We start from the raw sequence: 15,124 nt of genomic DNA, 5'->3' as shown, positions 1-15,124 counted from the left end.
AAAACTTCCACATTTTCAATGTTTTTGGAAATATTTGAACATTTTTTAGTGTAAAAAAAAAGAAATGCTAAAAAAATGTTTCTTGAACATTCAGAAAAAAATCAACCAAAATCCAGCAAATTTCACTGGATTTTGGTTGATTTTTATTTTTCTGAATGTTCAAGAAACATTTTTTTGTCCCTAAAGAAAATATTAGAAGTTTTGCTGATATTTATAAAATCACTTCAGATATTTTTAGGATTTAAAAAAAAAATATTTGCATGTTTTTATTTTTTATATTTTTATTTCTTGCCAAATTTGGGGATTTTTAAAAAAAAATAAAATAAAACTTTGACGGGAAACTTTTAAGAAGTTTGTGGAATTTCTTTCCTGAAGTTTTTGCAATTTTTTTTCTAAATTTGGGGAATTTTTTTGCTGATTTTTTTTTTGGATTTCTTTTAGGCAAGGGAACAGTTGTTTTTGGTGCCATTCATGACCAAAAACCCTTTAACAACAGGAGGGTTAAAGGGTTTAGAGGAGTGTGGCCTATGTGAGTCTGACCACATGGTGGCGCCGTCGCTGACATCTCTGGATCTGTGTTCAGCTTCAGGAAGAAACTTTGAGTTTTTTAGTGTCTGTCAAAGTTACAGAAACCAACATTCAAACTGAAGATGACAACAGTGTTCCTGAACTGAATCCACATTTATTTAAATACAGACAATAAACAGAATAAATCCAAGAGAAAATAAATAGAAAATAAACAATAAATACAACAAACATTTCACTAAATACAGTAAATACAATAACCAATTCAATGTAGTCAATACAATAAACATAATAAATATAAAATGTAATAAATATAATAAATGGTAAAATAAACATGAATATAAAATTAATAAATACAACAAATAGTGAACACAATAAATACAGTAAATGGTCAAAATAATAAAAATAATTATTTTAACACATTTAATAAATTCAACAAATGGCTAAAACAAACATAATATAAAATTTAATTCATATAATTAATACTCATTAAAAAATTATAATAAATATAAAATTAGTAAATATAATAAATGGTAAAAAACAGAATATTAATAAATGTAATAAATACAACAAATTTTCAACACAATAAACCTAATATAAACATAATTATAAACATGATAAATCTAAACATGATAAATCTGAACATAAATCTGAACATAAATCTGAACATAAATATAAACATGATAAATATAAACATGATAAATATAAACATAAATCTAAACATGATAAATATAAACATAAATATAAACATGATAAATATAAGCATGATAAATCTAAACATGATAAATATAAACATAGCTATAAACATAAATATGAACATGTTAAATCTAAACATGATAAATCTAAAAATGATAAATATAAACATAAATATAAACATGATAAATATAAATCTAAACATGATAAATCTAAACATGATAAATTTAAACATGATAAATCTAAACAAATATAAACATGATAAATCTAAACATGATAAATATAAACATAAATATAAGCATGATAAATATAAACAAATATGAACATGATAAATATAAACATGATAAATCTAAACATGATAAATATAAAAATGATAAATATAAACATAAATATAAACATACATTTAAGCATGATAAATATAAACATAAATATAAGCATGATAAATCTAAACATGATAAATATAAACATAAATCTAAACATGATAAATATAAAATGATAAATATAAACATAAATATAGACATGATAAATATTTACATACATTTAAGCATGATAAATATAAACATAAATATAAACATGATAAATATAAACATGATAAATATAAACATGATAAATATTATACATGATAAATATAAGCATGATAAATATAAACATAAATCTAAACATGATAAATATAAACATGATAAATATTATACATGATAAATATAAGCATGATAAATCTAAACATGATAAATATAAACATAAATATAGACATGATAAATATTTACATACATTTAAGCATGATAAATATAAACATAAATCTAAACATGATAAATATAAACATGATAAATATAAACATGATAAATATTATACATGATAAATATAAGCATGATAAATCTAAACATGATAAATATAAACATAAATCTAAACATGATAAATATAAAAATGATAAATATAAACATAAATATAGACATGATAAATATTTACATACATTTAAGCATGATAAATATAAACATAAATCTAAACATGATAAATATAAACATGATAAATATTATACATGATAAATATAAGCATGATAAATATAAACATGATAAATATAAACATAAATCTAAACATGATAAAGCTAAACATGATTCTCCATGTAAATGAACGACTGTCTGACTGCTGACCCTGTGAACGTTTCCTTCATATCGGCATTCCTGCTGTGACTCTGTCCTGCAGTGTTCAACAACCCGCGGGTTCAGGGGAAGAAGACGGTTCTGGAGAAGCTGGGCGAGGTGGTGGACATCCTGAAGAAAGCAGGTTCGGACCAGAACCAACAGCTGGCTGCCGTCCTGTTCATCACCAGGCTGCTGGAGGAGAAAGGAGTTCAGGAGAAGAACTCCATGAGGAGCGACTCGGCCCAGACTATACGGTAGGAACCGGCCCAGAAAATACACCGAGCCGGGATCAGTACTGAGTACAAGGCAGAAAACATACAATCAGTTATTCTACAACACATTTAACACAACAGCAAAAAGTCCAAACGAAGAGGGAGAAACACTGTTAGTTTAAAGTTCTGAATCTGCTGTAACTGGGTCAGTTTAAATAAAGTTTTATTTGTCCTCCAGGGATAAGGTTCTGAAGCTGCTGTAACTGGGTCAGTTTAAATAAAGTTTTATTTGTCCTCCAGGGATAAGGTTCTGAAGCTGCTGTAACTGGGTCAGTTTAAATAAAGTTTTATTTGTCCTCCAGGGATAAGGTTCTGAAGCTGCTGTAACTGGGTCAGTTTAAATAAAGTTTTATTTGTCCTCCAGGGATAAGGTTCTGAAGCTGCTGTAACTGGGTCAGTTTAAATAAAGTTTTATTTGTCCTCCAGGGATAAGGTTCTGAAGCTGCTGTAACTGGGTCAGTTTAAATAAAGTTTTATTTGTCCTCCAGGGATAAGGTTCTGAAGCTGCTGTAACTGGGTCAGTTTAAATAAAGTTTTATTTGTCCTCCAGGGATAAGGTTCTGAAGCTGCTGTAACTGGGTCAGTTTAAATAAAGTTTTATTTGTCCTCCAGGGATAAGGTTCTGAAGCTGCTGTAACTGGGTCAGTTTAAATAAAGTTTTATTTGTCCTCCAGGGATAAGGTTCTGAAGCTGCTGTAACTGGGTCAGTTTAAATAAAGTTTTATTTACCCTCCAGGGATAAGGTTCTGAAGCTGCTGGTGGAGCTGCTTGGCTCCGCCTCCAGAGACGTGGTTGTGAGCACGCTCAGACTGACCCATCTGCTGATGCTGAAGTATGAGTGGAGGGTTTCCTTCGCCACGGAGGGCGGAGTCAAAGCCGTGCTGTCCTGTATGCAGGAGTTCTCGTCTGTGACTCACGTGCAGCAGCTGGCGCTGGCGGTGAGATGAATCCCAACCAATCAGCTCTCGGTATCCCGCCGCCTGGCCCTGATCTCACCCAGTTTCCTCTTCCTGTAGACTCTGAAGGTCATCACCGGCGCCAGCAAACATGACCTGCGCAGCGTCGGCAGCAGCCCGCCGCTGTCCGAGTCTGGTACCCAGATGATGCTGGAGATCTTCGCCAGCATCGGGTCGGCTACGCCTGAAGGCTCCAGAGGGCTGCTGGCCGCCATTCCTGCTGCCATCGAGCTAATGTTGAAGACCAAAGGGTGGGTCTGTCACTATGATCAGTGATCAATAGTCGGTAATCAGTAGTCAGTAAGGATAGACCAGATTGATTATTATCTACATGCTGTCGGTGATTATTATTTATTGATTATCTGCAGCTGCAGGCTGTCGGTGATTATTAATTATGGATTATCTGCAGCTGCAGGCTGTCAGTGATTATTAATTATTGATTATCTGCAGCTGCATGCTGTCGGTGATTATTAATTATTGATTATCTGCAGCTGCATGCTGTCGGTGATTATTAATTATTGATTATCTGCAGCTGCAGGCTGTCGGTGATTACTAATTATTGATTATCTGCAGCTGCAGGCTGTCAGTGATTATTAATTATTATCTGCAGCTGCATGCTGTCGGTGATTACTAATTATTGATTATCTGCAGCTGCAGGCTGTCGGTGATTACTAATTATTGATTATCTGCAGCTGCAGGCTGTCAGTGATTATTAATTATTATCTGCAGCTGCATGCTGTCGGTGATTACTAATTATTGATTATCTGCAGCTGCAGGCTGTCGGTGCGTAATGGACTGCTGGTCATCATAATGCTCATCTCCAGCCATAAGAGTCTGGCTGAGCAACTGGTGGCCTGTGATGTCACGGCCGTCCTGAAGAAGTGTCTGACGCTGTCCAGAGCTGAGACCATGCTGGCCATCATCGCCCTCAACCACATCTCCATGGTGCACAAGCTGGACAGCAAAGGTGGAGCTAAACACCTGAGTTACACAAGTATCAGTTTATTCTGATGCAGAGCACCACTGCTAATGGTAGCATAGCAGCTAATGGTAGCATGGAAGCTAATGGTAGCATAGCAGCTAATGGTAGCATATAAGCTAATGGTAGCATGGAAGCTAATATATAAGCTAACGGTAGCATGTAAGCTAATGACAGCATGTAAGCTAATGACAGCATGTAAGCTAATGACAGCATGTAAGCTGATGACAGCATAGAAGCTAATGATAGTATGTAAGCTAATGGTATCATAGAAGCTAATGTAGCATATAAGCTAATGGTAGCATGGAAGCTAATATATAAGCTAATTGTAGCATTGAAGTTAATGGTAGCATATAAGCTAATGGTAGCTTATTTGCCCTACCTCTCTAACTCCTTCCAGCAGCAGTTGGGTCCTCCACATAAAGATCAAGGTTCTGCTCCAGGTTTCTTCCTGTTAAAAGGAGTTTTTCTGCCACTCTCTCCTTATTTCTGCTCTGGGGGTTCATATGGGTTCTGGAAAGCCTCTTGAGGCAATCTGACCTTAATTGGCGCTATATAAATAAAATTGAATTGAATTGAACCTAATATAAGCTCATGGTAGCAAATATGCTAATAGTAGAAATGTGTATCTCTGTGTATGTGTGTCTGTATCTAGAGTGTCGTGAGCAGCTGGACTTCAAGGACACGGAGCTCCAGATGTTAGTGGTCAGTCTGAAAGAACTGACGTCCACCAAGGAGGTGATTCAGACTCTGGAGCAGCTGCTGTGTGATGAAGCTCTGCAGCTGGAAGAGGAACGCAACCAGGTGGATACACACACTAGAGTAGACCTAGTTGTTGGTAGATCTACTCTAGAACTTTCTGTAGTTGTCAATAGGTCTACTCTAGAACTTTCTGTAGTTGTCAATAGGTCTACTCTACATCTTTCTCCAGTTGTCAATAGGTCTACTCTAGAACTTTCTTTAGTTGTCGGTAGGTCTACTCAGAACTTTCTCCAGTGGTCAATATGTGTACTCTAGAACTTTCTGCAGTTGTCGGTAGATCTACTCTACATCTTTCTCCAGTTGTCGGTAGGTCTACTCTAGAACTTTCTCCAGTGGTCAGTATGTCTACTCTAGAACTTTCTGCAGTTGTCGGTAGGTCTGCTCTAGAACTTTATCCAGTGGTCAATATGTCTACTCTAGAACTTTCTGCAGTTGTCGGTAGGTCTACTCTAGATCTTTATCCAGTGGTCAATATGTCTACTCTAGAACTTTCTGCAGTTGTTGGTAGGTCTACTCTAGAACTTTCTCTGGTTGTCGGTAGGTCTACTCTAGAACTTTCTCCAGGTGTCAGTAGGTCTACTCTAGAACTTTCTCCAGGTGTCAGTAGGTCTACTCTAGAACTTTCTCCAGTTGTCAATAGGTCTACTCTAGAACTTTCTCCAGTTGTCGGTAGGTCTACTCTAGAACTTTCTCCTTTATCAGTAGGTCTACTCTAGAACTTTCTCCTTTATCAGTAGGTCTACTCTAGAACTTTCTGCAGGTGTCGGTAGGTCTACTCTAGAACTTTCTCCTTTATCAGTAGGTCTACTCTAGAACTTTCTCCTTTATCAGTAGGTCTACTCTAGAACTTTCTCCAGTTGTCGGTAGGTCTACTCTAGAACTTTCTCCAGTTGTCGGTAGGTCTACTCTAGAACTTTCTCCAGTTGTCGGTAGGTCTACTCTAGAACTTTCTCTCGGGGACGTTCTCCTTTCCTGCTTCCAGTCTTTAAATTTAGTCTCAGAACATTCCAGGTCCTTGAAGTCCATAGAGGAGGGTCCACATTTATCACTTTAATGGACTTCATCAGAACTTCATCAGTCCAGCAGATAGAATCATGGCGTTTAGGAGGAGGAACATCTGAGTTCTGGTAAAAACTGAGTCCAGATCAGTTTAAATCCATCCAGGTGTCTCAGTCTGAACACTGGATCTGGTTTCTGGTCAGTCAGTACGTTTACATGCAACCTTTTATTCCTCTTTCATTTGGAATAAAAGGTAATTACGCTTTAAAATCTCCTTGTAAACACTTAATTCTGAATTTAAAAGATAATTCTGAATAAACGTAATTCTGAATAACATTCCTGTGTACGTTCTATTATACATTCTATACAGTTAATTCTGCTTTAGTTAATTCCGGTCATTCTGCGCATGCTTGGCTCCTCACGTAGCGATGACGTAGCGACGTACAGGTTCTGCGACCTTACTGGGGCAAGCACATTCTTGCAACTTCAACAGAAGTAGTACGCCACTGTCGAGTTGCTGTTTCAAAACGACAATAAAAAGCGAAAAGTGTGCTTATTAGTTGTTCCTCCATGTTGTTGGGGAAAGTAAATGTTCCGGTAAACAGGGATACATCATGTCCACTTCCTGTCCAATCAGAGTCCTTTCAAATGCCCAAGCATTAAAAGGCCATGTAAACCTTATTTAATATTTACATGTGAACGCGAAGCACAAAACTTTTATTCCGAATTAAAAAACTTCATGTAACCATGGCCAGTGTGATATTTTTTTTTTCTATAATCAGCTGAGCATCAGTATTATGGGATGTATGCTAGTTCCAGCATTTAGAAGCTTGTTTCTCCTCAGAGTAAAGTGTCTCCAGATGATCCAAGTTCCTGTTCTGACCAACCTCCTACCAACACTAAAATTTACCCACAATGAGCTTTTTTAAAAGTTCCTGTGGAACCTTTTAAAGGTTCCTGAGGTTATCAGAACCAGAAAAACATCTAGGAACCAATGATTGTTTCTAGGATTCTAACCTGTTCTCACTAGGATCCATCCCATAATATGAAGCTCTGAGGGCCATCATGTCTCCATCAGCTAGGGTTGGTGTTGATGGTCGTGTTCTGTGGTGTTGGTAGTGTCTACAGATATGGACCTGTATCCGTAGTCCACAGGCTACGGGTCCATACCTCTAGCAACAACCTGTGGTGTTAACAGCTGCTTCCTGTCTACCTGTCCAGGTGACCAGCAGTCGGGACACCTACCAGGACCTGGTGCGTCTGATGGAGCAGCACCGAGCCGACCGGGCCGCCCAGCTATCCATCCTCAGGTACCGACCCGCCTCACTGAACTGCCGCCGCCCTAGTAAGGCCTCGTCTGATTGGCTGTTTGCTTCCGCAGGATCCTGAACAAGTTCCTGGACAACTATCAGGAGGATGTGCTGCCGTGGCACGAGAGCATCGAGCCCTGCCTGTCCTCCATGACGGCCTTCATCAACGACAGAGAGGTGAGCTCAGCGTTAGGCGACTGTTTCACTGCTGATCCCTGACTGTGGATATCTGCTGATACAATTCTACTCCAATACCAGAGCTCTGTTTGCTTTCATATTATTGTTGTTGATTTTATATGAGGCTGTAATAAACTCCTCTCTACAGGTAGTGTGACATGTAATGGATGCATGTATGTCCTAAAATGCAGCTGGAGGTCAGTGTAAGGTCAGAAAAACAGGGAATCCTGTTAGCAGGAAAAATCCTATCCTGAAAACAAAAATTCATCTGTAAGAGTTCCAGACTGACTATTTATTAAATCCAGGACACAGACGGTTTGTTAGAAGATAAAAACGTCTGGTGTTCATTGAAGACTTTTCATCTCTTCAGAAAAAGACTGATTTCTCTATTTTAAACATTTTTCAGCAGCTGGACCTTAATAAAATCTGTTTAAAAGTGGACAAATGTGGAGTAAATCCTCTGACTGTCTTATTGTTTAACCCTCCTGTTATCTTTGACTCCATTCAGTGTTTAATGTCTTTAAATAAATGATCCACATCTTTTTTCTTCATTACCGCCCGGCAAAACTGCGTTTTCCGGAAGGTATTGTTTTCAGCTGCATGGTCGTGCTTGTTTGTCTGTAACAATTTGGTTTCCGTGTGATAACTCGATAAAACATTGATGTAGCCTCACCATATTTGGTACACAGGTGTACCATAATAAGACACAGGTCAAGTTTGCATTTGGTGACCGTGACCTCATTTTCAAGGTCACAGGAGTCATCTTTGTCGCCGGGCGGTCCAAGTTTGGTAAAACTTCTTGTATTTTAATTTGATTTATTTGGATCCCCATTAGCTATGGCAATGCCAAACCTTAATGACTTTTCTTACAAAATTAAGCTGATGAGATGTTCTCAGTGTCCGGTTCTTCAGAGTTCTTTGGGCTCTAAAATCATCGAAACCTTCAAAGATTCTCAGGTTTCTGGTTCTACTCCAGAATCTCTGATACCCCAGAAGTCCAGACAAATATTTAGTCACCCCGTGGGCAGTTTGTTAGAAGATGAAAACGTCTGGTGTCGACGCAAATGAAAAACTGTTGGTTAGAAATGTTAAGTATCTATGAAAGAAGATCACAAAAAATGGCTAATTTCTACATTTTAAACCCAGTTCAGCAGCTGGACCTGAATAAAATCTCTTTAAAACCAGACAAATTTTGAGTAAATTCTCTAATTAACTTAATGTTTAACGGAGTAGGGTTAATTTGAGGTGTTTCTAGTGGAAAATGTTTCCACACGGCAGACATGTTGTAAAGAAAGGTTAGCCACAGGCTGCTTGATGCTTGTCAGAGCAGCCGGCAGGAATCACTGTGGAGTCAATTCAGCAGACGGCATTAAAGCACAGACACGGATCATGGGTCGGAAATCTCCGCAGGTTGGACCTGAAATCTCCAATCTGTGAATTAATTTGGTATCGGTACCCAATACCGATACTGGATCGGCCCCATCCCTAGCAGCACCACAGAATGAACAGAATAATGATCAGTCAGACCATTCTACACCCCAGAACAAACAGAACATTGATCAGTCAGACCATTCTACACCCCAGAACAAACAGAACATTGATCAGTCAGACCATTCTACACCCCAGAATAAACAGAATAATGATCAGTCAGACCATTCTACACCCCAGAACAACAGAACATTGATCAGTCAGACCATTCTACACCCCAGAATAAACAGAATAATGATCAGTCAGACCATTCTACACCCCAGAATAAACAGAACATTGATCAGTCAGACCATTCTACACCCCAGAATAAACAGAATAATGATCAGTCAGACCATTCTACACCCCAGAACAAACAGAACATTGATCAGTCAGACCATTCTACACCCCAGAACAAACAGAACATTGATCAGTCAGACCATTCTACACCCCAGAATAAACAGAATAATGATCAGTCAGACCATTCTACACCCCAGAACAACAGAACATTGATCAGTCAGACCATTCTACACCCCAGAATAAACAGAATATTGATCAGTCAGACCATTCTACACCCCAGAACAACAGAACATTGATCAGTCAGACCATTCTACACCCCAGAATAAACAGAATAATGATCAGTCAGACCATTCTACACCCCAGAATAAACAGAATAATGATCAGTCAGACCATTCTACACCCCAGAACAACAGAACATTGATCAGTCAGACCATTCTACACCCCAGAACAAACAGAACATTGATCAGTCAGACCATTCTACACCCCAGAATAAACAGAATAATGATCAGTCAGACCATTCTACACCCCAGAATAAACAGAATAATGATCAGTCAGACCATTCTACACCCCAGAACAACAGAACATTGATCAGTCAGACCATTCTACACTCCAGAACAAACAGAACATTGATCAGTCAAACTATTCTACACCCCAGAATAAACAGAATAATGATCAGTCAGACCATTCTACACTCCAGAATAAACAGAACATTGATCAGTCAGACCATTCTACACCCCAGAATAAACAGAATAATGATCAGTCAGACCATTCTACATCCCAGAATAAACAGAACATTGATCAGTCAGACCATTCTACACCCCAGAATAAACAGAATAATGATCAGTCAGACCATTCTACACTCCAGAACAAACATGTGACCTGCTGTGATGCTCCCCAGGTGGTGCAACTGTTCATCCGCTTCCTGTACCGGCTGGCGTCGCTGAACAAGGACTACGCCGTGGTGATGTGTCGGCTCGGCACCAAGGAGGCTCTGGTGAAGGCTCTGGACAAACACAGCACCAACCTGCTGCTGGTCACCGAGCTCCGAGACCTCATCACAGACTGCGAGAAGTACGCCAGCCTCTACAAGAAGATGACCACCAGCGTCCTAGCAGGCTGCATCCAGGTAACACAGGGACCGGAGCCTGCTTTCACCTGCAGTCTGATGTCACATAAACAGGACTCAGAAGGACTAGAATGTCTAAACACTGGAACCAGGTTCTACTGATGTTGGAGAAACATGGACCAAAGACTGGATTTTAGTAGAAACATGGATCCATCCATAGATAAACACTTGCAGGAACTTGATGGAGACACAACCTGTGAATATCTTCAGAGTTCCAGGTCGTTGAAGTTCATAGAGGAGAAAGTTCAAGAGTAGACCTATCGACAACTACTTTTTCAAGGCCCAATAATGCTTCAATAATGTAATTTTAGACCATTGTAGGTGATGCCTGCCAGGTTTCAGTTGAATTTTGAGTCCTTTTAAAGAGGGTTTTTAACTAATTTTGGATATTTTTGAGCATCTTTTGACATATTTCAAGTCTTTCTGGACAGATTTTGCCACATAATGGACAGGTTTCACTAATTTTAGACAGAGTTTTAGTTTATTTATTTATTTGGACAATTTTGAACAATTTTGGACAAATTTCAAGTCCAAAATAGCAAGAACTGAAACCTTGTCTGGTCCAGCTTTAACCCATCAGATTCTACTGATGTTAGCGCCTCAACAGTTGGAGAAATGTGGACCAAAGACTGGAGTTTAGTAGAAATATGGATCCATCTATAGATACACTGACAGGAACTTGATGGAGACACTAAACCAGCCCCTTTACAGTAATTAGAGTGTCCTCTGCTGGATCCATGATCTGATCTGATATAAACTGTTCTGTCTGTTAATTTTATTTCTGCATATTCTGAACCTTTAAATGGATTTTCAGGTGTGAAACATGAAATCCATCTAGATTCATTCCAGATGCTGTAGAAGATCTGGACCTTTAGACAGGATGATCAGGATTACAAAGGATTTTCTGATTCATTCGTTTTTGTTTCTTAGATTTTTTTAGGTTAGGTTTTTTAATGTTTGAAAGATTATTTTAGCGTTTAGAGGCTGAATCTGGTTGCTGAAAGTCTGGATCTTCTCAGTCTGACTCCTCTGCTTCCTGTCAGATGGTGCTGGGTCAGATCGAGGAGCATCGTCGCAGCCATCAGCCAATCAACATCCCCTTCTTCGACGTGTTCCTCAGGAACCTGTGTCAAGGTGAGTGTGGCTCTGGGTTCTGCTCTGACACCTGAACCTGGGTGAATGCTAACTCGAGGCTGTTTCAGGATCCAGTGTGGAGCTGAAGGAGGACAAATGCTGGGAGAAGGTGGAGGTCTCGTCCAATCACCATCGAGCCAACAAACTGACCGACAAGAACCCCAAAACGTACTGGGAGTCCAACGGCTGCACCGGGTCGCACTTTATCAACATCTACATGCACAAAGGGGTCGTCATCAGGTAGTCCACTGCTATTGGTCCTCTGGGGAGCTTAGCCCCGCCCACAGCAGTGCTTGCGATTGGTCTAGCGACACACACAGATCTGAAGAACATTGATCAGTCAGACCATACTACACCCCAGAACAAACAGAATATTGATCAGTCAGACCATTCTACACTCCAGAACAAACAGAATATTGATCAGTCAGACCATTCTACACCCCAGAATAAACAGAATATTGATCAGTCAGACCATTCTACACTCCAGAACAAACAGAATATTGATCAGTCAGACCATTCTACACTCCAGAACAAACAGAATATTGATCAGTCAGACCATTCTACACTCCAGAACAAACAGAATATTGATCAGTCAGACCATTCTACACTCCAGAACAAACAGAATATTGATCAGTCAGACCATTCTACACTCCAGAATAAACAGAATATTGATCAGTCAGACCATTCTACACTCCAGAACAAACAGAATATTGATCAGTCAGACCATTCTACACTCCAGAACAAACAGAATATCGATCAGTCAGACCATTCTACACTCCAGAACAAACAGAATATTGATCAGTCAGACCATTCTACACTCCAGAATAAACAGAATATTGATCAGTCAGACCATTCTACACTCCAGAACAAACAGAATATTGATCAGTCAGACCATTCTACACTCCAGAACAAACAGAATATTGATCAGTCAGACCATTCTACACTCCAGAACAAACAGAATATTGATCAGTCAGACCATTCTACACTCCAGAACAAACAGAATATTGATCAGTCAGACCATTCTACACTCCAGAATAAACAGAATATTGATCAGTCAGACCATTCTACACCCCAGAACAAACAGAATATTGATCAGTCAGACCATTCTACACTCCAGAACAAACAGAATATTGATCAGTCAGACCATTCTACACTCCAGAACAAACAGAATATTGATCAGTCAGACCATTCTACACTCCAGAATAAACAGAATATTGATCAGTCAGACCATTCTACACTCCAGAACAAACAGAATATTGATCAGTCAGACCATTCTACACTCCAGAACAAACAGAATATTGATCAGTCAGACCATTCTACACTCCAGAATAAACAGAATATTGATCAGTCAGACCATTCTACACTCCAGAACAAACAGAATATTGATCAGTCAGACCATTCTACACTCCAGAATAAACAGAATAATGATTTGGTTGTGCCTCTGCTCAGACAACTTGCCATCCTGGTGGCCAGTGAGGACTCGAGCTATATGCCCGCCCGGATCCTGGTTCTGGGAGGAGATGACCCGACCAACATCAACACGGAGCTGAACACGGTGAGTCCAGGAGGAAGAACCGGATTAGACATGTTGGTTGTTGGTCCGGTCCGTCACCGTGTGTCTGTGTCTGCAGGTGAACGTGACTCCGTCAGCCAGCCGAGTGGTTCTATTGGAGAACATGACCAGGTTCTGGTCCATCATACAGATCCGGATTAAGAGATGCCAGCAGGTCAGATCAGAGTTCTGGTTCCGTCAAGTTCCGGTCCTCCTCCAGGTCCTGACCTCCCTCCTCTTCCTCACAGGGTGGCATCGACACCCGGGTCCACGGCTTCGAGGTTCTGGGTCCGAAGCCGACGTTCTGGCCCGTGTTCAAGGAGCAGCTGTGCTGTCGGACCTACCTGTTCTACAGCACCAAGGCCCACACCTGGTGCCAGGAGGTGATGGAGGACAAGACACAGCTGCTGCAGCTCTTCAACAAGTACGACTACTGCAGAATACTGCAGGAAAACTGCTAAAAATACTGCAGGAATACTGCTAAAAATACTGCAGGAAAACTGCTAAAAATACTGCAGGAATACTGCTAAAAATACTGCAGGAAAACTGCTAAAAATACTGCAGGAAAACTGCTAAAAATACTGCAGGAATACTGCTAAAAATACTGCAGGAAAACTGCTAAAAATACTGCAGGAAAACTGCTAAAAATACTGCAGGAATACTGCTAAAAATACTGCAGGAATACTGCTAAAAATACTGCAGGAATACTGCTAAAAATACTGCAGGAATACTGCTAAAAATACTGCAGGAATACTGCTAAAAATACTGCAGGAAAACTGCTAAAAAATACTGCAGGAAAACTGCTAAAAATACTACAGGAATACTGCAGGAATACTGCTAAAAATACTACAGGAATACTGCAGGAATACTGCTAAAAATACTACAGGAATACTGCAGGAATACTGCAGGAATACTGCAGGAATACTGCTAAAAATACTGCAGGAATACTGCTAAAAATACTGCAATACTGCTGGAATACTGCAGGAATACTGCTAAAAATACTGCAATACTGCTGGAAAACTGCAGGAATACTGCTAAAAATACTGCAGGAATACTGCAGGAATACTGCTAAAAATACTGCAGGAATACTGCTAAAAATACTGCAGGAATACTGCTAAAAATACTGCAGGAATACTGCTAAAAATACTGCAGGAATACTGCTAAAAATACTACAAGAATACTGCAGGAAAACTGCTAAAAATACTGCTAAAAATACTGCAGGAAAACTGCAGGAATACTGCTAAAAATACTGCAGGAATACTGCTAAAAATACTGCAGGAATACTGCTAAAAATACTGCAGGAATACTGCTAAAAATACTGCAGGAATACTGCTAAAAATACTGCAGGAATACTGCTAAAAATACTACAAGAATACTGCAGGAAAACTGCTAAAAATACTGCTAAAAATACTGCAGGAATACTGCAGGAATACTGCTAAAAATACTACAGGAATACTGCTAAAAATACTACAGGAATACTGCTGAGTTCAAACAGCTGCTGCAGGTCTTCAAGCTTCAAACCAGAACCTGATGAACTTTATCACATGTGTATTGTGTGTCTGCAGACTGAACAGCGCTCTCAGACATGAGCAGATGTTTGCTGATCGATTTCTTCCGGATGCTGAAGCAGCTGAAGCTCTGGGACGAACCTGCTGGGAAGCTCTGATCACACCTATAGTCCACAGCATCACACACACAGGTAACACACACCTGTAGTCCACAGCATCACACACACAGGT

General features: G+C 39.4%; 1 protein-coding gene across 4 annotated transcripts in view; it reads left to right on the top strand.

The window, feature by feature from the left end:
• Positions 1 to 15,124, top strand: part of LOC110970761 (cullin-9) — a 52,888-nt gene that overhangs the window by 13,610 nt on the left and 24,154 nt on the right. For all 4 annotated transcript variants that reach the window (XM_022221079.2, XM_022221078.2, XM_022221077.2 and 1 more), the window contains 14 exons: positions 2,416 to 2,608; positions 3,363 to 3,564; positions 3,643 to 3,833; positions 4,353 to 4,549; positions 5,217 to 5,365; positions 7,544 to 7,632; positions 7,704 to 7,809; positions 10,472 to 10,699; positions 11,743 to 11,833; positions 11,902 to 12,073; positions 13,283 to 13,388; positions 13,465 to 13,560; positions 13,634 to 13,809; positions 14,951 to 15,084. In XM_022221079.2, coding sequence (XP_022076771.2) covers positions 2,416 to 2,608; positions 3,363 to 3,564; positions 3,643 to 3,833; positions 4,353 to 4,549; positions 5,217 to 5,365; positions 7,544 to 7,632; positions 7,704 to 7,809; positions 10,472 to 10,699; positions 11,743 to 11,833; positions 11,902 to 12,073; positions 13,283 to 13,388; positions 13,465 to 13,560; positions 13,634 to 13,809; positions 14,951 to 15,084 — 2,130 coding nt within the window. The remainder of the gene's footprint in view (positions 1 to 2,415; positions 2,609 to 3,362; positions 3,565 to 3,642; positions 3,834 to 4,352; positions 4,550 to 5,216; positions 5,366 to 7,543; positions 7,633 to 7,703; positions 7,810 to 10,471; positions 10,700 to 11,742; positions 11,834 to 11,901; positions 12,074 to 13,282; positions 13,389 to 13,464; positions 13,561 to 13,633; positions 13,810 to 14,950; positions 15,085 to 15,124) is intronic.

The sequence above is a fragment of the Acanthochromis polyacanthus genome, chromosome 15, assembly GCF_021347895.1.
Source record: "Acanthochromis polyacanthus isolate Apoly-LR-REF ecotype Palm Island chromosome 15, KAUST_Apoly_ChrSc, whole genome shotgun sequence".
Lineage (NCBI taxonomy): Eukaryota > Metazoa > Chordata > Actinopteri > Pomacentridae > Acanthochromis > Acanthochromis polyacanthus.
Note: the sequence above shows the minus strand (reverse complement) of the source record. Positions and strands in the feature narration are given on the sequence as shown.